The following is a 26,084-nucleotide window of genomic DNA, read 5'->3' on the forward strand; positions in this document are numbered from 1 at the left end:
TTACATTCCCTTGGTAATATTATAACTCAAGAGCCGCCGAACCGATTCACACAAGAATTTTAGAGTTCTTTTCTATCTTTGAGGAGGTGGTTTGTGTGAAACTTGATTGAAATCGGTGCAGCCGTTCCTGACATTTTATGTGAGTAATGGTTTCCTCTCATACGAAATGCCTGTAATAGCCTGTTTTTTGAAATAATTTTCAATATTTCGCTATTACATTTAATTAGTAATATATTGTACTGAAAGAATGCCACGTGCAAGACGAGCAAACATTCTATATACATAAAAATAAGTTACATTTCCTTGGTAATATTATAACTCAAGAGCCGCCGAACCGATTAACACAAGAATTTTAGAGTTCTTTTCTATCTTTGAGGAGGTGGTTTGTGTGAAACTTAATTGAAATCGGTGCAGCCGTTCCTGACATTTTATGTGAGTAATGGTTTCCTCTCATACGAAATGCCTGTAATATACTGTTTTTTGAAATAATTTTCAATATTTCGCTATTACATTTAATTAGTAATATATTGTACTGAAAGAATGCCACGTGCAAGACGAGCAAACATTCTATATACATAAAAAGAAGTTACATTTCCTTGGTAATATTATAACTCAAGAGCCGCCGAACCGATTAACACAAGAATTTTATATATTAGTTCTTTTCTATCTTTGAGGAGGTGGTTTGTGTGAAACTTGATTGAAATCGGTGCAGCCGTTCCTGACATTTTATGTGAGTAATGGTTTCCTCTCATACGAAATGCCTGTAATATCCTGTTTTTTGAAATAATTTTCAATATTTCGCTATTACATTAAATTAGTAATATATTGTACTGAAAGAATGCCACGTGCAAGACGAGCAAACATTCTATATACATAAAAATAAGTTACATTCCCTTGGTAATATTATAACTCAAGAGCCGCCGAACCGATTAACACAAGAATTTTAGAGTTCTTTTCTATCTTTGAGGAGGTGGTATGTGTGAAGCTTGATTGAAATCGGTGCAGCCGTTCCTGACATTTTATGTGAGTAATGGTTTCCTCTCATACGAAATGCCTGTAATATACTATTTCTTGAAATAATTTTCAATATTTCGCTATTACATTTAATTAGTAATATATTGTACTGAAAGAATGCCACGTACAAGACGAGCAAACATTGGCAGACGCTCACTTCAATCAAATGCTACAGCATTAAATCGAAGATCACAAAGTGAAGAAGATCGTGTTCGACGAAATGAAGTGGAAACACAACGACACAAACGGAGAAATCAGTCGGTTAATAGTGAAGCACCAAGAAACCGTCGTGGGCGTACGTCCGTTTTTGATATACATCAAATGGAACGTGCGGCTTTCAATTACGATGCCACCATTGATTACAGCATGCATGCATACATTGGCCAAATGAATGTAGAATGTATACATTGCAAAGCAATTAAATTCAGAAACGAAACGCCTGGTATGTGCTGTGCTGGTGGGAAAGTCAAATTGCCGGTGCTAGAACTTCCGCCAGAACCTTTGCATTCATTGGTTTTTGGCAATTCACCAACGTCGAAGCATTTCCTCTTAAACATTAAAAAATACAATTCGTGCTTTCAAATGACATCTTTTGGAGCTACAAATATTATAAGAGATGGATTTATGCCGACGTTGAAGGTTATTACTTCGTTTGATGTGTTCGATGTTTTTAAATATTCAGATCCGTTATCTACATATATTTCTCGAACTTTACAGATTCAAGGTTAAATATACCATAGAGCTGGGTCTTTACTACCATTCCCAGATGGTGACCATCAATTTTTGCAAATATATTTTATTGGTGATGAGAATCGTGAATTAGATCAGCGCTGTGCAATTTCGACGAATACGAGAAGATCAATCGTGAATGAATTGCAAACAATGTTTCGTCAACACAATGAATTGGTGAAATTGTTCAAAGTGGCACTCGATCTGATGCCCACCGATGGCCACAAAATCATAATAAAAGCCGATAAAACACCAATTGGGGAGCACGCCAGACGATTTTATGTACCAACGATTGATGAAGTAGCCATTGTTGTGGTTGGTGAACAGTTTCGGCCACGAGATATTGTTTTGTATCGTAGAAATGAGCAATTACAACGTATTTCAGAACTCCATCGCTGTTATGATGCATTGCAATACCCCATTTTGTTTTGGAGAGGGGACGATGGCTATCATATCAACATACCAATGATAAATCCAACAACTGGTACATACACATTTTATTTTTGTTTAAATATGATTTTTAAATAATTTTCATACGCTAATTAATTTTTGCATTACAGGTCGAAAATCAACGAAAGCCGTCAGTGCGATGAATTTTTATTCGTATCGATTGATGATTCGCCCTCAAGAAAACAATTTTATTTTGCGATGCAATCAACTTTCGCATCAATATATCGTCGATATGTACGCCAAAATTGAAAGTGAGAGATTCAATTTCATCCGTCACAATCAAGCCCGATTGAGATCAGAGGAATACATACATTTGCGTGACGCAATAATCAATGATACAAATGTGAATGATATCGGCCGTTTAACAATTTTACCATCATCATATGTTGGTAGCCCACGTCATATGCATGAATATACGCAAGATGCGATGACATATGTACGAAATTATGGGCGACCGGATCTATTCATCACATTTACATGCAATCCGAAGTGGGTCGATGTGTCTGATTGTTTATTTGATGGTCAGGTGCCAAAAGATCGGCATGACATAACGGCCCGTGTATTTCAACAAAAATTGAAAAAATTAATGGATCTGATTGTCAAACTCCGTGTATTTGGAGAAGTGCGGTGCTTTATGTATATCATAGAGCGGCAAAAAAGGGGCTTACCTCACGCACATATCTTGATTTGGTTGGTACACAAAATAACACCTGATATGATTGATACTGTCATATCGGCCGAAATTCCAGATCAAACCATCGACCCAGGATTATTCGAAGTTGTCACGAAAAATTTGATTCACGGTCCCTGTGGTGATATTAATCGAAATTCTCCCTGTATGATTGATGGCAAATGTTCGAAACGTTTTCCAAAACAAATGATTGCTGAAACAATTACAGGAGATGATGGATATCCACAGTATCGTCGACGATCAACTGAAGACAACGGTAAATCAACTGTAATTAAACTTCAAAATCAAGACGTTGAAATCGATAACCGGTGGATAGTTCCGTACTCACCGATACTGTCAAAAATGTTCAACGCTCACATAAATGTAGAATATTGCAATTCTGTAAAATCAATCAAATATATTTGCAAGTATGTGAATAAGGGCAGCGATATGGCTGTTTTTGGAGTGGCTCCTGAAAATAGTCATGATGAAATTTTACAGTATCAAATGGGGCGCTATATTAGTACGAATGAAGCTGTATGGCGTATTTTATCGTTTCCAATTCATGACAGACATCCGGTTGTTGTACATTTGGCAGTTCATCTTGAAAACGGCCAACGTGTTTACTTCACTGCTGCAAATGCCGCACAAAGAGCAGTAGAACCACGAGCAACTACACTGACAGCTTTTTTCCAGTTATGTGAAACGGATGAATTTGCCAGGACTTTGCTATATTCGGAAGTGCCACACTATTTCACATGGAATGCATCAACAAAAAAATTTCAACGTCGCAAACAAGGCACATCTGTTGATGGTTATCCAGGTATTTTTCGAACAGATGCTTTGGGACGCATTTATACAGTTAGTCCAGCTAATATTGAATGTTTTTACTTGCGAATTTTGTTGGTGAACGTACATGGACCGCAATCATTCCAACATTTACGAACTATCAATGGTCAAATGTGCGCCACATACCGTGAAGCATGTCACCAATTGCATTTGCTGGAAGATGATACGCATTGGGATTCTACGCTTCGTAATGCATCAATTTCATCTCCACCAAATCAAATTCGTATGTTATTTGCGATCATAATATCAACATGTTTTCCACTGGAATTGTGGAATAAATACAAAGATTTCATGGCTGAAGACATTTTGATTCGACTTCAACATCGTTCAAATGATCCTGCATTGCTGCTGACATTGGAAATATATAATGAAGTCTTGATAATGATCGAAGATTTGTGCCTTACTATTGCAAATAAAGCATTAGGGCAATTAGGATTGACTCAACCAAATCGTCCAATGCATGATTTATTTGAACGAGAATTGCAACGCGAACAGCAATTCGATCGTGATGAATTGCGTGCGTTCGTACAAACGTATACTCCACAATTAAATGATCAACAAAAAGATGCATATGACAAAGTGATGCAAGCTGTCAATGACAACACTGGTGGATTGTATTTTTTGGATGCACCTGGCGGCACTGGAAAAACATTTTTGATATCATTGATATTAGCAACGGTTCGGTCGGAACGAAAAATCGCATTGGCACTTGCTTCTTCCGGTATTGCAGCTACATTACTTGATGGCGGCCACACAGCACATTCCACCTTGAAATTGCCATTGAACATGCAAGCAATTGAAACACCAACATGCAATATTTCAAGGAGTTCTGGAATGGCTAAAGTCTTGCAACAAACATCGATTATTTTATGGGACGAATGTCCAATGGCCCATAAAAAATCTTTGGAAGCCTTAAGTCGAACATTGCAAGATTTGAGAAAGAGTCAACAGCTGTTTGGCGGTGCATTAATATTGTTATCTGGTGATTTTCGTCAAACGTTGCCTGTTATTCCGAGATCAACACCAGCTGATGAAATTAATGCATGTTTGAAAAGTTCATTTTTGTGGGCACACGTACAAAGGCTTTCGTTGACGACCAACATGCGTGTGCGTCTTCAAAATGATTCATCAGCACGTGAGTTTTCAAAGCAATTGCTGAAGACTGGCGATGGAAAAATTGCAAGTGATCAAAATGGGTTTTTCATGTTACCGAATAATTTTTGCATAATTGTATCATCAAAACAAGAACTCATTGATCGCGTTTCACAAAATATTGTTCAAAATTATAATAACCATGATTGGTTACGAGAACGTGCAATTTTAGCACCAAAAAATATCAATGTCAACGAAATCAATTTCCACATCCAGGAAAAATTGCCAGGTGATTCGGACATATAAATCCATTGATACTGCTATGAATAATGAAGACGCAGTCAATTATCCGGTCGAATTTTTAAATTCTTTGGAACCACCAGGCATGCCACCGCATAATTTGAATTTGAAAGTTGGTTCATCGATTATACTTCTCCGAAATCTTAATGCACCGAAACTTTGTATTGGGACGAATCTTTCAGTGAAGAAATTGATGCCAAATTTAATTCAAGCAACAATTTTCACTGGCAAAGCAAAAGGTGAAATTGTACCAATACCACGCATTAGGGTGTCCCGTCAATGTATGAAATTTTTTATTTTTCAAGATATCTAAACGCAAGAGTTGTCAAAATTTGCGTAATTTTACACAGATTACGAATATCATAAGAAAATTTGAATTACATATTATCTTGAGGGCTCTACAGAACGTTAAAGTTTATTAAATCTTACATTTTTACAAGAATGAACCATATGCCGAAAATAAAACAAAAGTTAAATTCATAAGCTGGTTTATTATGCAAATTAGTGAACTACAGAACAATAAAATAAAATAAACGAAGTAAAGCGGTCAATTAATAAAAGAATCTTAATATTTAAAAAGATTTTTGTGCCCAAAATTTGGCATTTCTGCTCGAGATTGTAGCCTGGTTCTAATGAAACCATCTCTAGAGCTTGCGGCAGTTACACGTTGTGAGGCCTCTGTTACCAGTTTTACACACCTTTCCACTGATTGTGTATGACAAGGAAAGTCATCGATTTCCAAGATCTTATCTTTTGCCATGTTTTTTAGCTCCTCGTCTGAAATGTGACGAAGAACAGGGGGTGTTGTAGTTAGGCATTCGTCCCATAGAATCATTTCAGTGTAATCTCGGGCCGAGAAGTTAAGTTTTGGTGGCCTGAATATTCTGAGTTTTGTTGAAGATTCATTTTCTCTAGCTGTTATTATTTTCTGTAATGCCAGCTCCCGAATGTGATCCCTCTCATCAAATAACATACTGACAAGTAGGTTTTCTTTCGATAACAGGATCCACAACAGACTTCAAATTTTCTGGCAGAAATCGAGAGTACTGAGTCAATTGGTAAGTATGCTTCGCGCCATCCTTAAAAGAACTTTGTTGCATGATAAGGAACCACATCGGGGCGTATGCTTTAACAACATAATTGACAAGCAGTTTCAAATTTTCTGTTGGATGAAGAGTACTTATATAAAGTCTGAGTATACGATTAGCAGTAGTAAGCCATCTCGAGTGCGCCATTTTTCCAGGTTAACGGTTTGCCAGCTCAGGAGCACAGAAACCAGTTGATACAGCATTACTCATCTGATAAAGGTATTTTTGATCTGTACTAAGATCATCGATCACATTTCTCGGCAAGTCAGGCAAATTACCAGCCACCGCACAGAAAGACACGGGGGTTTTAGTTTCACAGCCAACTAATTGTTTTCCGATAGGTCCAGAATATTCTTTAGGCCCAGAAGTGGGGCCATCTAAAGTAGAAAATAGATGACGAAGCGGTAATTCGTTAGCATGAAGTAAACAAACACACCATTGGAGTGGCCGTTTTAAATATTGCTCTAAATTTTGAATCACGCCACCCTTCCAACCGGTATTAGTTGCAGTTCCGTCACATCCCACGCAAATCAGGTCATCTAACTTCCAACGTTGTCCTTCTAATAAAGTTGTGATCGAAATCTGAATTTCCTTCCCAGTCCCACGATTCGGCGTTGTGTTACCTAAATAAATTGATCCAGGTTCAGTCAAAACTGAGACGTGTTCTTCTAAGTTCTTCTTTATGGTTGGTAGCTGTCGATCGCCAAGTTCTTCGTAAGGTCCCAATATAGCACAAGTAGTTTCACTACGCCTCAAACTCATTATTTGATCCACTTTTAAAAATAAAACAATCGCAACTGCACTTTAACGACACAAGAAACTGAGTGGCTTTGAAGAAAACACTCCCTAGTTAAGGTAAGAAACACTTCGAATTATGTTGAAAATTGAGGGTATTTGCAGGTTGAAACCTAGCAAAGATTTAGTGATTGGGAACTTGTCAATGCATGCGAATTAAAATATTATGTTTACATTATACTTGAATGTAATAAAAAAGTTAATATTTTTGTAATATATATTCAATTCAGTTCAGCGAAATTAAAAAATGCGAAAAATTACAAAAAAAGGTAAAATATTCTAAAGTTTGAAGATCGGTAGAGACCTGAAGATATAATTTCATTTTTATTTAAAAATTATTTTTGGAATCTACAATTAATTACACAAATTTTAAGAGGTCTTGCGTTTAGAAAAACTAAAAAAAAATATTTCGGGACATCCTACCACGCATCCCATTAATACCAACGGACATGCCATTCGAATTTAAACGTCTTCAATTTCCTGTTCGGCTATCTTTTTCTATGACCGTAAACAAAGCCCAAGGGCAAACGCTAGAGGTGTGTGGAGGTAATTTAGAGGAAACTTGCTTTTCCCACGGCCAACTATACGATGCATGTTCGAGAGTTGGAGTGCCACAAAATTTGTTTATTTATGCACCACAAAACAAAACAAAAAATGTTGTGTATACAATTGTATTAAATTAAACGTTGCTTTTCATCATATGCAAAAGGTAGCTAATACGATTATTAATTACCTATGTGAACGGTGCATCTCTTTTCCTGGGGTCCTGGCTTACAACCTACTTCAGTTTTTTAAATTATTTTGAACCTTTTGCGATCTGATACTATTTACCTCATTTCCCAAGAACCACTTTGTATTTTTAAACAAAAGAGCAGTTAAAAGAAAATCTAATATTTTTGCGCGATGATCTCTACACTCGCCAGATTCTACAAACAAGTCGAGAAATATTTTTTGAGTTTTTTCTTTTAAAACGGACAACATTAAACTTCTGAGGCCTGCAACGCGGACATATTTTGCGAAGAGCTGACGGACCACGGCATTTGGAGTCGACACACTTCGAAAACCCTGTCTTCAGGATTGACAAGCCTTAAATCACTGTCATCCGTGAAGTTTTGGATCTAATCAGCGCTTCTTAATGTGACTTCAGCTCTCGTTTTGTTTTCGTCATGGCGTGGGTGCATTTTTCGCATTTGAGCTTACACAGCACTTTTTGGTAAATACCATAACCAGTGAAATTACGTGGCACCTCAGCTTCATCAGTTTTTTCAGCAAAATTGACATTTTCCACATTAATCTCTTCCTCGTTTTGCTGTTCTCCTACTTCTGCCTCAAGATGACGATCCTCGGGGCCTACATTTTAATCTAAATTTATATCGTCATCATCTGCACAGTTTGTACTTTTTTCTGAAATCTCTGGCGTAAAATTTTCTCTGAGATTAATCGCCCTACAATATAGGTATTGCAAAAGACAAGACAAAAAGTTTCTTGCATACCGTTTGCATCGCTTAAATCGTTATGCGGAAACCTTCCGATGCACTTTACGTGTGCTTTTCCCGCCAATGGAATGACCGCAAAACATCTAGATGTTTATTTAATCTATAAATTTTTCTTGTGTCACCCCGCCTAATTGGACACTTTAAAGGATTGTTTGACTAGAAATTTTTTGCATCCAATTCGTCAAACATATACTAATAATTTTTTTAACAAACATCTTTGTGGGCTTAGTGCGTTTGATCACATAGTCGTCACTACCAAATAAGTTCTGGGTCAAGGTCATGTCGATATCAGAGACTACCGAATCGCTCAGAACTTGAGCTGCGCGTGAAACGCTCATTTTTTCCAAAAAACTAGGATATAAGTTAATACCACAAAAGCTGAAGTTGACGTTCACACGCGCGAGGTAATTTCTGCTGACGCTATGTCTGCTAACTTTGGGTGTCATATCACCCAAAGTCAGAAATCGTGGGAAACAGGTATGGCACATGTTTGATGCATGTGACAACATTTCCGCCGCAAGCTTAGGTTAAGAACAAATTGTCAAATTTAAGTTAGTTCGTTTTAGACTCAATAAAGTAAAGATGTGCCTATGAGCACCTAAAAAATATTTTTTTTTTAAGTTTTAATCTGGTGAGAGATTAACTGGCGCCCAACGTGTTTCGGTTAAAGTGCGGAAAAGTAATTAAAAGTTTTGGTCAATTTCCTTAAAGGAGCAGAGTACCAGTGCGAAAAAAAAAAAAAAATAAAAATAAAAATTTAAATTTATTTCGGTCAGTTCGCGAAAATAAGCCACCGCACAAAACGTACGCACAAAACTTAACAAATTAAGCCAGCCCGCGAAAAAACAAACATAAAGAAAGAGAAGTCGCCGAGCTGCAAGGATATCCCGCCAAAAAATTAACCGGAACGAACCAAGCCTGTTGTGTCCGTCCGCAGGCAACCTCGCAACGTCGTCTCCTGTCCAGGACCCCCAGTAGAACGAATAAAACGCTCAAAAAGGACAACTCCGCCAGGAGCAGCGAGGGATTAAGAGTAAGAAACTAGAAATAAGAATTAAAAAAAAGTTTGTGAGAATAATTTAATAATAATATAACGCAAAATTGTTAAAAAACCAAAAGAATAAAACAAAAACTAAAATTTGTGAAAATAATTAAGTGTAACTTTGTTTAAACAAGAACGTTAAAATTTATTTAATTAATAGGATAATAAAAACAAAATACAATAAAGTTGGACATAAAACCATCCCTAAATCGAAAAATTCTTGCTGCAATTTTAACGATACCCTAATTTCGGGAAGAAGAAAAAAAAACAAGATAAATATTTTTTTCTCTCTCTTTTTACTTCAAAAATAAAAGAAAATAATAGCATAAAATGGCTACAAATAATAACATAATTAGGCCACCTGTATTGACTGGTCAATTACAACCAAATACAGAAATGCCAAGGGAAATGAGTACCCAAATTGCAGAATTAGTGAATAGATTAGTTGAGGCTAGATTAGGACAAAGGCAAACCCCAACAATAGAAGTTGATCAGACAATTACCATGACCAACTCAAACAATATAGGGGAACTAGACAAAATTCCTGACGTGGTTCGAAGCCTTCGAGAATTCTCTGGCGAACCAAAGGAATTTAGCTCTTGGAAAAAGAGTGTAGAAAGAATAATGCAGATTTACGAGCCCATCTGCGGTAGCCCAAAATACTTCGGTATTTTAAGCGTAATTCGTAATAAAATCACAGGTCAAGCGGACGCAGCTCTAGAATCTTATAATACGCCTTTAAATTGGAAGGCAATTTGCAAGTGTCTCACCCTCCACTATGCGGATCAAAGAGACCTCGGTACACTTGAGTACCAAATGAATTCACTTCTTCAAGGACAGTTGACCACACAACAATTCTACCAAAATGTTTACTCACATTTTTTTTCAGTTTCAAACATTTGGAGGAAACAGACGTGTTTTGATTTCGCTCCGCAGTTTTTAAGTGTATTAATATCGTTGGTGACTTTTAACCATTTTAATGGTGACATATTGAGCCTGTGATTATTGATATACAAACTTATGTACATGTGAACAAAACTTGTGATTAGCAAAATACATATTCATGCGTTTTTAGTTTCGCTGTGCATATATGTACATATATTATTGTACGGTAGACTAAACGCGAAAACAAAGAACAATAGAAGAGAGAGAAACAAAAAAACAAAAAACAAAACAAAAAAAAAAACATTACAATAAAAAAAACCCGCTATAGAGAGTGTAAACAATCTCGTAAACAAACAATCTCGTGGGTCGGAAGAACAGCTGTCATCGTAACTGCATTACCGACTCAACGAAAAGGTATCTACTATACCGACTAAACTTCGAACCCAAAGTGCTGTGTTAGTAGATAAGTGTTTAAACATACATATATCCCAGCGCACACTACGAATTACATAAATATGCAACGAACGCCTCCACCCGGAGGTGGCCAACTAGCGAAAAACCATGAAATTATGGCAAATAACTTAATCCACTATCAAAACATAATAAGCCAACAAGCTAACCAGTTAAAAAATATGGAAAAAATGTGCATGGAATTAAAGAATGAATTAGATTTACTCAAAACAGAAAATAAAAACCTTAAAAAAAATAGTACACCTCCTAAAAAAATGATACTAACGTACAATATGAAACGGATGAAGAGGAACTTGCACGAGAGACGGATTGGATCCTAAAAAAAAGGCCAAGTAAGAAAAGGAAGGCTGAAGTATCACCTGAAATACAGGCTTCTAACTCAAAAGTTACTGCAAAAGCATCCTTTGAGCAAAAAGAGAAGAAAATCCCGCGACCTCCACCAATAATGATATCTGGAGAATGCGATTACCAACAAATTTTTAATATTGCGAAAAAGGAAATGAAAAAAGAGTTTCTTATTAAACTTCTAAACAATAATACTTACAAAATCAATGCATCAGATCCTGATGACTATAGAAACCTGACAAAAATGCTGACCAATAAAAACCTATCTTGGTATACATACGAAAACAAGCAAGCCCGGCCGATTAAGGTGATGGTAAAGAACTTGCATCATACGAGTGATCCAGGAGAAATAATATCAAATCTTCAAAAACAAGGACTTAAAGCCATCAGCGCAGTCAATAAATTGAAATGGAAAACTAAAGAACCTTTAGATATGTTTCTCCTTACGTTTGATTCCAATGAAAACATTAAGAAAATACATGAAGTAAAAACTATCTTACACTCTGTTGTTACTATAGAAGCAGTGAGGCAATCAAAACTCATACCGCAATGCAAATCATGCCAGGCGTATGGGCACACGCAAAACTACTGTGGCAAACAACCAAGGTGTGTCAAATGCGCAGGGAAGCATAAAACGATTGAATGCACAAAGCTTGAACAACAACAACCAAAATGCTGCAATTGTGGTGAGTCCCATCCTGCGAACTACAGGGGATGTGTTGTTGCCAAAGAACTACAAAAGATACGTGATCAACGAGCTGGCTCAAAAATAAAAAATAATATAAATAGTACTCAAGGCAAAAATATAAATAAAAATATTATAGGTAGCTACCCAAATAACCTTACCAGCAAACCAATTTTGCAAAACAATACTACACCACTTAAAAGACCCACATTCTCACAGGTAGTAAAAGGAAACAATCACTCGGAAAACGCTAACATACTACAACAAATATTGGAAAAAATAACGACACAAAACGAGTATATGACTGCCCTAGAAAAGAGATTGCAGAAGATCGAAAAAACACTACACCTAGTTGAATAAAAATGACTAAATTTTTAAAAATAATGCTATGGAATGCAAACGGATTGTTTAAACATCAAAGCGAGCTAGAAATGATTTTAGAAACCGAAAAAATCGACATCTGCCTAATATCTGAGACGCACTTTACCAAGCAGTCATATATCAAATTCAAAAACTACAATACATACCATTCAATTCACCCAAACAACGCCGCACGAGGAGGCGCTGCTATTATTATAAGAAACAATATAAAGCATTACGAAGAAGGCAGCATCTCTATACCTGAATTTCAAGCAATAACCATAACAGTGGAGAGTGATAGGAATTTATCAGTCACTGCAGTCTATAGTCCCCCAAAACATCAGATCAAATGCCACCAATACATAGAGCTAATTAATAGTCACGACAACCGATTTTTAATGGGCGGTGACTTCAATGCGAAGCACACACACTGGGGCTCGAGATTAACCACTACAAAAGGTAGAGAATTATGCAAAGCTCTTCAACAGACTGGATGTATAACATTTTCTACTGGGACTCCAACATACTGGCCAACGGATTCACAAAAAATACCCGACCTAATCGATTTTTTCATTGCCAAAAAAATATCAGCTAATTATATCAGCATAGAAAGCGGGTTGGATATGAACTCGGATCATTCTCCAATTTTATTAACATTATATGAAAATGCGCTTATCAAGAAATTGCCATTTACGCTAACAAATAAATATACGGATTGGGAATATTTTAGGAACGTTTTAACCGCGGATAATCACAATGCAGAAATTACCAATACTTCCGATTTAGATGATGAAATATTAAGATTATCTAACCTTATACAACTGGCAGCCTGGAGTAGCACTTCGGAAAAAAAGTTTGTCACATCAGGTCATAAATATACCAAAGATATTAAAGATATGGTCGCAGAAAAACGCAAAATACGAAGACGATGGCAGCAAACAAGATCTCCCTCCGACAAAAAACGACTAAATAAAATTACGAAAGAAATTTCCAGGAAAATAAAAGAATTTAAAAACAGATCTCTGAGTACGTATCTAAAGAGCTTATCGAACGAACGCAGCACTGATTAATCGCTCTGGAAATGTACAAAAAACTTTTCACAGCCAGTAGCACAGTACCCACCAGAAGACAGTTCTTGGGCCAAAAGCAGTAAAGAAAAAGCTAATGTTTTTGCTGAGTACCTCGAGGGCATCTTTAAGCCATATGACACGTCGAGGATAGCCGGAATGCAGCCACTTACCTATGAAACTGATGCCGAAATTCCCCTTGTTACGGATTCCGAATTGCTTGGTGAAATAAATAAACTAAAATCAAAAAAAGCGCCTGGGTATGATCTTATTACTGCTGAAATTTTAAAACAACTTCCTCAATGCACGATATCTAGGTTTACTGAAATAATGAACGCCACATTCAAATTGCACCATATCTCAATATATTGGAAAACTGCTGAAATAATTATGTTTAATAAACCAGGGAAGCCAGCGCATGATGTCACATCTTATCGGCCTATCTCGCTCCTACCAATTATATCAAAACTGATGGAAAAGCTTTTAGCCAAACGTCTCAACATAATTATTAAGCAAAGAAATATTATACCAGTGCATCAATTTGGTTTTCGCACAAAACATTCTACCATCGATCAAGTGCACAGAATTACTCGCATCATTGAAAACGCCTTTGAGGAAAAAAAGGTGTGCTCTGCTGTCTTTCTCGACGTGTCTAAAGCCTTTGACAAAGTTTGCCACATTGGGCTCCTCAACAAAATAAATGCGCTTCTACCAATACAATATTTTAATGTTCTAAAATCGTACTTATCCGATCGTTTTTTCCGAATAAAATACGAAGACACATATTCCGAACTTAAGGAAATTAAAGCTGGCGTCCCACAGGGCAGCGTGCTGGGGCCCATTCTTTATATTCTTTTTACGTGTGATCTACCTATTGACATAAATTGCTCCACAGCAACTTTTGCTGACGACACAGCCATCTTATCGGTAGGAGAAACTCAGATTGACTCAATCAAAAACCTTCAAATTTATTTAAATAAAATCTCCGAGTGGACCATTAAATGGCGCATAAAACTAAACGAAACAAAATCGGTTCATTTAGACTTCACACAGAAGAAAATCAAATATCTGCCACTACATACAAACGGCGTACAAATCCCGCATCACAACACCGCCAAATACTTAGGTATGACACTAGATACCAAGCTTAGATGGAATGCTCACGTTAAAAAGAAAAGAGAAGAGTTAGATATCAGATTTAGAAATATGTACTGGCTTATGGGCAACCAACTAGTTACAATGTAAATAATAATAAAAAAAAAAAAAAAAAAAAAAAAAAAAAAAAAAAAAAAAAAGAAACATTTATCCCTAATTTTAAATAAGATATCCTGTATGGACATGGGTCACGAAACACTATGCATCATGACCCAAACATATAGAAATAAAGCTCTCGATACATTTATTCGTGGTTTGAACGGAGATTTACCTAAGTTGCTAGGAATGAGAGAGCCAGCTGATCTCCCTCAAGCCTTACATCTTTGTCTGAAATTGGAAAATCAATATTTCAGGACAAATTACGCTCATGGACTAACAAAAAATCTTCAAAACGCTCATCAAAATCATCCTGTAATTCCTCCTAGAAATCCTATTAATCGTATCAATCCAAATAATAGAGGAACCCGAAATTTTTATCCAGAATTAGCATATCTCCCACAGCCTCCAAGAAATCCTTATACTGCCGCAAACCCTGGTTTCGGATATAATTATCACTACAGTCCTAATAATTTTAGAAATAATCCTGTACCACCTCCTCGTCCTTCTGAGCCTAAGCCACAAAAAAAACCTGAGCAAATGGAAATAGACAAAAGCGCGCAACACGTAACGTAAATTATATGAATCGACCGTCGCAAAATAATAATTATATGAGAAAAAGACCAGCATCCACACAGCTTTTCACAGACAAAAGGCAGCGCAATTTCAACATAGAAACCCAAGACTATGAAAACGCTATGGACAACGATGAATTCTTACACGACTATATTTATCCTTCCGAAAATCCTGAAGAGAACTATCCAACAGAATGCGACCCCTCAGAAAATATTGATTTTACTGATATTCATTTTTTAGGATGAATAACTCTTCATTGCCTTACATAGATTGCAAAACAAGTAATGGAGAGTTAATGAAAATACTAATAGGCACTGGGTCTAATAAAAATTATGTGCAGCCCCAGTTTGCAAAAAAAACCTGTTAAAAATAAGAACCCATTCTTCGCAACCTCTGTAGGAGGAAATATATCTATCACACATCATACTTTTGCAAATGTTTTCGGATTGGAAAACACCACCGTAAAATTTTTTTTGCTACCAACATTAAAATCATTTCACGCTATTATAGGGAATGATTCATTAAAAGAATTAGACGCCGTAATACACGCAAAGGATAACTACATGTCAATAGGCAACAAATTAAAAATTAAATTGAAACAACAATCCTCACAAGACGTAAATCTTATCAATATTAGAACAGAACATTTAAATAAAATTCAAAAAGCGAAACTGCAAGACTTAGTGAATGATTTTAAGACGCTATTTGCCGACCCCGAAGAAAAATTAACTTTTACTACCACAGTAAAAGGCGAGATTCGCACTACAACAGACAGACCAGTTTATTCCAAAAGTTATCCCTACCCAATGTGCTTAAAAGAGCAAGTAGAAAAACAAATTAAAGAATACTTACGTGATGGAATCATTCGACAATCTAGATCGCCCTATAATGCCCCGTATGGGTCGTACCCAAGAAATTGGACGCATCGGGAGAAAAGAAATATCGAATGGTAGTTGACTATAGGAAGTTGAATCTAGTGACGGTGCCCGACAAATATCCCATTCCTGAGATAAATGATGTATTGTCACAACTTGGCAAAAACAAATACTTTTCAACAATCGATTTAAAGAGCGGATTTCATCAAATTCCATTTAAAGAATCGGATGTTGAAAAAACAGCATTTTCTATTAACAACGGCAAGTATGACTTTACTCGATTGCCTTTTGGGCTGAAAAATGCCCCCTCTATATTTCAAAGGGCCCTCGATGACATTCTCAGGGATCATATCGGTAAGCGATGCTATGTTTACATAGATGATATCATTATCTTCAGTAAAGACCTAGAAACTCATTTCAATGACATTAAAATTATTTTCGAGACTCTAGAGAAAGCCAACCTAAAAATACAATTAGATAAGAGCGAATTTCTAAAAACCGAGGTTGAGTTTTTAGGATTCATTATCTCCGAGAAAGGCCTCAAAACAAATCCGAAGAAAACCGAAGCAATAATGAACTTTCCAGAACCCCGAACGTTAGAAGATCTTCGTTCCTTTCTGGGACTTTCAGGGTACTATCGCCGCTTTATCAAAGACTACGCGAAGCTGGCAAACCCCTTACAGTCCTTTTGAGAGGGGAGGATGGCCGTATGCCCAAAAACATTTCAAAAAAACACTCATATCTCTGGACGAAAAGGCAATAGATGCCTTTAACAACATAAAATTGTCTCTCACTGCAAATGAGGTGATACTCATATACCCCGACTATTCAAAGGAATTCCAATTAACAACAGATGCGTCTGACTACGCAGTCGGAGCAGTACTCTCGCAAAATGATAAACCCATTGCATTCATTTCACGAACCCTAAGTAAGTCAGAAGAACATTACGCAACGAACGAGAAAGAAATGTTAGCCATTATCTGGGCCTTAAACAACTTACGAAACTTCCTTTACGGATCAACCAAAATTAAAATATTCACTGACCACCAACCGCTGACGTACGCACTTAGTACAAAGAATAACAACAATAAAATGAAAAGGTGGAAAGCCATCCTGGAGGAATATGATTACGAACTCCAATATAAACCAGGAAAGGCAATGTGGTTGCTGATGCACTTTCACGGCCGCCCCAAATAAATACACTGACAGCAACTATACATAGTGATGAAAGTTCCAATCATAACCTAATACCCATAACGGAAGCACCTATAAATGCATTTAAAAATCAAATATTTTTAAATGTCGATGTAATTTCTTCTTATCGATTCAATATAATTTTCCCCACATATCACAGACATAATATAACTGAAATTGATTACTCTCAAGAGAAACTTATTGAAATATTAAAACGATATTTAAATACATCAGTCGTAAATGGCTTAAGCACAGACGAACCCACTCTTGGCAAAATACAAGAAATTTACCCTTTACACTTCAGTAATTATAAAATCAGATTCACGCGCAGGTTTTTAACTGACTTGACAGATGTAGCTCAGCAAGAGAATGAGATCCTAAATGAACACAAACGAGCACATCGCAGCTCACGCGAAAATAAACAACAGCTTCTACGATCCTACTATTTTCCTAAAATGCAAGCAAAAATAGACTCCATAGTAAAACAATGTAAAATTTGTAAAACTCAAAAATATGAAAGACACCCTCCAAAACCAATTATTCAACCGACACTAATTCCGCAATACCCTGGACAGATAGTACATTTAGACATTTACTTTACAAATGATAGAGTAATACTGACCGCAATAGACAAGTTTTCTAAATATGCGCAGGTGAAATTAGTTAAATCAAGAGCTACGCAACATATTAAAGAACCTCTTAGAAGGTTATTGATGTGTTTCGGGATACCGGAAAAAATAGTTATTGACAACGAAAAATCATTAGGATCAGCCTCGATAACGCATCTCTTAGAAGATCAATTAAATATAGAAATATTCAAATGTCCACCTTATACCAGTACAGTAAACGGCCAAATCGAACGATTCCACAGCACTTTATCAGAAATAATGCGTTGTCTGAAAGCAGAAAGGGTTCACTCATCCTTTTCAGATCTTCTCGACAAATCTATTTGGAAGTACAATTATTCAATTCACTCTACCACGAACCAAAAGCCCGTAGAACTATTTTTTGGACGACGTGTAATGTCTGACCCTCTCCAAATCGAAGCCGAAAAGCAAAAGAACATTCAGAGGCTCAAAGACAAGCAAGATAAAGATCTAAATTATCACAACAAAAAAAGAAAACCGTACAAAAATTATAATGTAGGTGATTTGGTTTTCGTTAAGACAAATAAAAGAATTGGAAATAAACTTTCTTGTCGTTATACAGAGGAAATTGTAGCGGAGAATAAAAATAGCACAGTTACTACAAACTCAGGAAGAATAGTACATAAAGGATTGATAAGAAACTAGATAGAAACATGTAACTAGGAAAGAAGGAAATGAACCCACTCCTGGTTGATAAGAATTACTTTTATTCACAGGAAACAACATGACAATCCTTATAGGACTCGCACTCCTCCTTAAACTAATGACGACAAGCCTCTGCGAAACCCAAATATTGGACTACAGCAATTCCCAAATAATCGCAATCGATAAGGGAATTACCTTACTACAAACCGGTACATTCAAACAGCTACAATCAAAAATTACGTGACCCAGAAGGATTACAGTTACCCCTTCCTCAAACATGACATAGAACTGCTTAAAAACATCCTTAGTGGACTTAAACCGAGACGAAAACGATCATTGAACATCCTTGGGACTGCTTGGAAATGGCTAGCAGGCACACCAGACCACGACGATTTCCAATTAATATCCGATCAGACAAACAATTTATTGAACAACAACGACAAGCAAGTTATAATAAATAGGCTAACCATTAATCGATTAAACGAAATTTCAAAAATAACAAATACCCTTTTAAACACAGTCCAGTCAAGTGAAATAGCAAAAAAAGAGGCTATCCGAAATTTAGAACACAAACTTAAGATAATTAAAGAGGAATTGGTTCAGATAGATTACTCAATACAGTGGGCCAAAGCAGATATTATCAATTCCTTTATTTTATCAAATTTTGAAATTAACATTACTAAAAATATTTTTGAAGAACAAAAGATGCCTTTTGTAAACTTAATAAATCGGATGTTGAAAAAACAGCATTTTCTATTAACAACGGCAAGTATGACTTTACTCGATTGCCTTTTGGGCTGAAAAATGCCCCCTCTATATTTCAAAGGGCCCTCGATGACATTCTCAGGGATCATATCGGTAAGCGATGCTATGTTTACATAGATGATATCATTATCTTCAGTAAAGACCTAGAAACTCATTTCAATGACATTAAAATTATTTTCGAGACTCTAGAGAAAGCCAACCTAAAAATACAATTAGATAAGAGCGAATTTCTAAAAACCGAGGTTGAGTTTTTAGGATTCATTATCTCCGAGAAAGGCCTCAAAACAAATCCGAAGAAAACCGAAGCAATAATGAACTTTCCAGAACCCCGAACGTTAGAAGATCTTCGTTCCTCTCTGGGACTTTCAGGGTACTATCGCCACTTTATCAAAGACTACGCGAAGCTGGCAAACCCCTTACAGTCCTTTTGAGAGGGGAGGATGGCCGTATGCCCAAAAACATTTCAAAAAAAAACACTCATATCTCTGGACGAAAAAGCAATAGATGCCTTTAACAACATAAAATTGTCTCTCACTGCAAATGAGGTGATGCTCATATACCCCGACTATTCAAAGGAATTCCAATTAACAACAGATGCGTCTGACTACGCAGTCGGAGCAGTACTCTCGCAAAATGATAAACCCATTGCATTCATTTCACGAACCCTAAGTAAGTCAGAAGAACATTACGCAACGAACGAGAAAGAAATGTTAGCCATTATCTGGGCCTTAAACAACTTACGAAACTTCCTTTACGGATCAACCAAAATTAAAATATTCACTGACCACCAACCGCTGACGTACGCACTTAGTACAAAGAATAACAACAATAAAATGAAAAGGTGGAAAGCCATCCTGGAGGAATATGATTACGAACTCCAATATAAACCAGGAAAGGCAATGTGGTTGCTGATGCACTTTCACGGCCGCCCCAAATAAATACACTGACAGCAACTATACATAGTGATGAAAGTTCCAATCATAACCTAATACCCATAACGGAAGCACCTATAAATGCATTTAAAAATCAAATATTTTTAAATGTCGATGTAATTTCTTCTTATTGATTCAATATAATTTTCCCCACATATCACAGACATAATATAACTGAAATTGATTACTCTCAAGAGAAACTTATTGAAATATTAAAACGATATTTAAATACATCAGTCGTAAATGGCTTAAGCACAGACGAACCCACTCTTGGCAAAATACAAGAAATTTACCCTTTACACTTCAGTAATTATAAAATCAGATTCACGCGCAGGTTTTTAACTGACTTGACAGATGTAGCTCAGCAAGAGAATGAGATCCTAAATGAACACAAACGAGCACATCGCAGCTCACGCGAAAATAAACAACAGCTTCTACGATCCTACTATTTTCCTAAAATGCAAGCAAAAATAGACTCCATAGTAAAACAATGTAAAATTTGTAAAACTCAAAAATATGAAAGACACCCTCCAAAACCAATTATTCAACCGACACTAATTCCGCAATACCCCGGACAGATAGTACATTTAGACATTTACTTTACAAATGATAGAGTAATACTGACCGCAATAGACAAGTTTTCTAAATATGCGCAGGTGAAATTAGTTAAATCAAGAGCTACGCAACATATTAAAGAACCTCTTAGAAGGTTATTGATGTGTTTCGGGATACCGGAAAAAATAGTTATTGACAACGAAAAATCATTAGGATCAGCCTCGATAACGCATCTCTTAGAAGATCAATTAAATATAGAAATATTCAAATGTCCACCTTATACCAGTACAGTAAACGGCCAAATCGAACGATTCCACAGCACTTTATCAGAAATAATGCGTTGTCTGAAAGCAGAAAGGGTTCACTCATCCTTTTCAGATCTTCTCGACAAATCTATTTGGAAGTACAATTATTCAATTCACTCTACCACGAACCAAAAGCCCGTAGAACTATTTTTTGGACGACGTGTAATGTCTGACCCTCTCCAAATCGAAGCCGAAAAGCAAAAGAACATTCAGAGGCTCAAAGACAAGCAAGATAAAGATCTAAATTATCACAACAAAAAAAGAAAACCGTACAAAAATTATAATGTAGGTGATTTGGTTTTCGTTAAGACAAATAAAAGAATTGGAAATAAACTTTCTTGTCGTTATACAGAGGAAATTGTAGCGGAGAATAAAAATAGCACAGTTACTACAAACTCAGGAAGAATAGTACATAAAGGATTGACAAGAAACTAGATAGAAACATGTAACTAGGAAAGAAGGAAATGAACCCACTCCTGGTTGATAAGAATTACTTTTATTCACAGGAAACAACATGATAATCCTTATAGGACTCGCACTCCTCCTTAAACTAATGACGACAAGCCTCTGCGAAACCCAAATATTGGACTACAGCAATTCCCAAATAATCGCAATCGATAAGGGAATTACCTTACTACAAACCGGTACATTCAAACACATACATACAATTAGCCTTGACCAATATGAAAATGCGATCCTGGAGATAGAAGCTACAATCAAAAATTACGTGACCCAGAAGGATTACAGTTACCCCTTCCTCAAACATGACATAGAACTGCTTAAAAACATCCTTAGTGGACTTAAACCGAGACGAAAACGATCATTGAACATCCTTGGGACTGCTTGGAAATGGCTAGCAGGCACACCAGACCACGACGATTTCCAATTAATATCCGATCAGACAAACAATTTATTGAACAACAACGACAAGCAAGTTATAATAAATAGGCTAACCATTAATCGATTAAACGAAATTTCAAAAATAACAAATACCCTTTTAAACACAGTCCAGTCAAGTGAAATAGCAAAAAAAGAGGCTATCCGAAATTTAGAACACAAACTTAAGATAATTAAAGAGGAATTGGTTCAGATAGATTACTCAATACAGTGGGCCAAAGCAGGTATTATCAATTCCTTTATTTTATCAAATTTTGAAATTAACATTACTAAAAATATTTTTGAAGAACAAAAGATGCCTTTTGTAAACTTAATAAATCGGATGTTGAAAAAACAGCATTTTCTATTAACAACGGCAAGTATGACTTTACTCGATTGCCTTTTGGGCTGAAAAATGCCCCCTCTATATTTCAAAGGGCCCTCGATGACATTCTCAGGGATCATATCGGTAAGCGATGCTATGTTTTCATAGATGATATCATTATCTTCAGTAAAGACCTAGAAACTCATTTCAATGACATTAAAATTATTTTCGAGACTCTAGAGAAAGCCAACCTAAAAATACAATTAGATAAGAGCGAATTTCTAAAAACCGAGGTTGAGTTTTTAGGATTCATTATCTCCGAGAAAGGCCTCAAAACAAATCCGAAGAAAACCGAAGCAATAATGAACTTTCCAGAACCCCGAACGTTAGAAGATCTTCGTTCCTTTCTGGGACTTTCAGGGTACTATCGCCGCTTTATCAAAGACTACGCGAAGCTGGCAAACCCCTTACAGTCCTTTTGAGAGGGGAGGATGGCCGTATGCCCAAAAACATTTCAAAAAAAACACTCATATCTCTGGACGAAAAAGCAATAGATGCCTTTAACAACATAAAATTGTCTCTCACTGCAAATGAGGTGATGCTCATATACCCCGACTATTCAAAGGAATTCCAATTAACAACAGATGCGTCTGACTACGCAGTCGGAGCAGTACTCTCGCAAAATGATAAACCCATTGCATTCATTTCACGAACCCTAAGTAAGTCAGAAGAACATTACGCAACGAACGAGAAAGAAATGTTAGCCATTATCTGGGCCTTAAACAACTTACGAAACTTCCTTTACGGATCAACCAAAATTAAAATATTCACTGACCACCAACCGCTGACGTACGCACTTAGTACAAAGAATAACAACAATAAAATGAAAAGGTGGAAAGCCATCCTGGAGGAATATGATTACGAACTCCAATATAAACCAGGAAAGGCAATGTGGTTGCTGATGCACTTTCACGGCCGCCCCAAATAAATACACTGACAGCAACTATACATAGTGATGAAAGTTCCAATCATAACCTAATACCCATAACGGAAGCACCTATAAATGCATTTAAAAATCAAATATTTTTAAATGTCGATGTAATTTCTTCTTATCGATTCAATATAATTTTCCCCACATATCACAGACATAATATAACTGAAATTGATTACTCTCAAGAGAAAATTATTGAAATATTAAAACGATATTTAAATACATCAGTCGTAAATGGCTTAAGCACAGACGAACCCACTCTTGGCAAAATACAAGAAATTTACCCTTTACACTTCAGTAATTATAAAATCAGATTCACGCGCAGGTTTTTAACTGACTTGACAGATGTAGCTCAGCAAGAGAATGAGATCCTAAATGAACACAAACGAGCACATCGCAGCTCACGCGAAAATAAACAACAGCTTCTACGATCCTACTATTTTCCTAAAATGCAAGCAAAAATAGACTCCATAGTAAAACAATGTAAAATTTGTAAAACTCAAAAATATGAAAGACACCCTCCAAAACCAATTATTCAACCGACACTAATTCCGCAATACCCCGGACAGATAGTACATTTAGACATTTACTTTACAAATGATAGAGTAATACTGACCGCAATAGACAAGTTTTCTAAATATGCGCAGGTGAAATTAGTTAAATCAAGAGCTACGCAACATATTAAAGAACCTCTTAGAAGGTTATTGATGTGTTTCGGGATACCGGAAAAAATAGTTATTGACAACGAAAAATCATTAGGATCAGCCTCGATAACGCATCTCTTAGAAGATCAATTAAATATAGAAATATTCAAATGTCCACCTTATACCAGTACAGTAAACGGCCAAATCGAACGATTCCACAGCACTTTATCAGAAATAATGCGTTGTCTGAAAGCAGAAAGGGTTCACTCATCCTTTTCAGATCTTCTCGACAAATCTATTTGGAAGTACAATTATTCAATTCACTCTACCACGAACCAAAAGCCCGTAGAACTATTTTTTGGACGACGTGTAATGTCTGACCCTCTCCAAATCGAAGCCGAAAAGCAAAAGAACATTCAGAGGCTCAAAGACAAGCAAGATAAAGATCTAAATTATCACAACAAAAAAAGAAAACCGTACAAAAATTATAATGTAGGTGATTTGGTTTTCGTTAAGACAAATAAAAGAATTGGAAATAAACTTTCTTGTCGTTATACAGAGGAAATTGTAGCGGAGAATAAAAATAGCACAGTTACTACAAACTCAGGAAGAATAGTACATAAAGGATTGACAAGAAACTAGATAGAAACATGTAACTAGGAAAGAAGGAAATGAACCCACTCCTGGTTGATAAGAATTACTTTTATTCACAGGAAACAACATGATAATCCTTATAGGACTCGCACTCCTCCTTAAACTAATGACGACAAGCCTCTGCGAAACCCAAATATTGGACTACAGCAATTCCCAAATAATCGCAATCGATAAGGGAATTACCTTACTACAAACCGGTACATTCAAACACATACATACAATTAGCCTTGACCAATATGAAAATGCGATCCTGGAGATAGAAGCTACAATCAAAAATTACGTGACCCAGAAGGATTACAGTTACCCCTTCCTCAAACATGACATAGAACTGCTTAAAAACATCCTTAGTGGACTTAAACCGAGACGAAAACGATCATTGAACATCCTTGGGACTGCTTGGAAATGGCTAGCAGGCACACCAGACCACGACGATTTCCAATTAATATCCGATCAGACAAACAATTTATTGAACAACAACGACAAGCAAGTTATAATAAATAGGCTAACCATTAATCGATTAAACGAAATTTCAAAAATAACAAATACCCTTTTAAACACAGTCCAGTCAAGTGAAATAGCAAAAAAAGAGGCTATCCGAAATTTAGAACACAAACTTAAGATAATTAAAGAGGAATTGGTTCAGATAGATTACTCAATACAGTGGGCCAAAGCAGGTATTATCAATTCCTTTATTTTATCAAATTTTGAAATTAACATTACTAAAAATATTTTTGAAGAACAAAAGATGCCTTTTGTAAACTTAATAAATCGGATGTTGAAAAAACAGCATTTTCTATTAACAACGGCAAGTATGACTTTACTCGATTGCCTTTTGGGCTGAAAAATGCCCCCTCTATATTTCAAAGGGCCCTCGATGACATTCTCAGGGATCATATCGGTAAGCGATGCTATGTTTACATAGATGATATCATTATCTTCAGTAAAGACCTAGAAACTCATTTCAATGACATTAAAATTATTTTCGAGACTCTAGAGAAAGCCAACCTAAAAATACAATTAGATAAGAGCGAATTTCTAAAAACCGAGGTTGAGTTTTTAGGATTCATTATCTCCGAGAAAGGCCTCAAAACAAATCCGAAGAAAACCGAAGCAATAATGAACTTTCCAGAACCCCGAACGTTAGAAGATCTTCGTTCCTTTCTGGGACTTTCAGGGTACTATCGCCGCTTTATCAAAGACTACGCGAAGCTGGCAAACCCCTTACAGTCCTTTTGAGAGGGGAGGATGGCCGTATGCCCAAAAACATTTCAAAAAAAACACTCATATCTCTGGACGAAAAAGCAATAGATGCCTTTAACAACATAAAATTGTCTCTCACTGCAAATGAGGTGATGCTCATATACCCCGACTATTCAAAGGAATTCCAATTAACAACAGATGCGTCTGACTACGCAGTCGGAGCAGTACTCTCGCAAAATGATAAACCCATTGCATTCATTTCACGAACCCTAAGTAAGTCAGAAGAACATTACGCAACGAACGAGAAAGAA

General features: G+C 36.3%; 1 protein-coding gene and 1 pseudogene across 1 annotated transcript; both read left to right on the forward strand.

Annotated features, from left to right (window-relative positions):
* Positions 1–1,131: 1,131 nt before the first annotated feature.
* LOC129250283 (uncharacterized) lies at positions 1,132–1,574 on the forward strand (annotated as a pseudogene).
* Positions 1,575–2,908: 1,334 nt separating this feature from the next.
* LOC129250284 (uncharacterized) lies at positions 2,909–5,110 on the forward strand. The gene has a single exon (XM_054889918.1). The coding sequence runs from the start codon at positions 2,909–2,911 to the stop codon at positions 5,108–5,110; it is 2,202 nt and encodes a 733-aa protein (XP_054745893.1).
* Positions 5,111–26,084: the final 20,974 nt, after the last annotated feature.

The sequence above is a fragment of the Anastrepha obliqua genome, chromosome 6, assembly GCF_027943255.1.
Source record: "Anastrepha obliqua isolate idAnaObli1 chromosome 6, idAnaObli1_1.0, whole genome shotgun sequence".
Taxonomy (NCBI): domain Eukaryota; kingdom Metazoa; phylum Arthropoda; class Insecta; order Diptera; family Tephritidae; genus Anastrepha; species Anastrepha obliqua.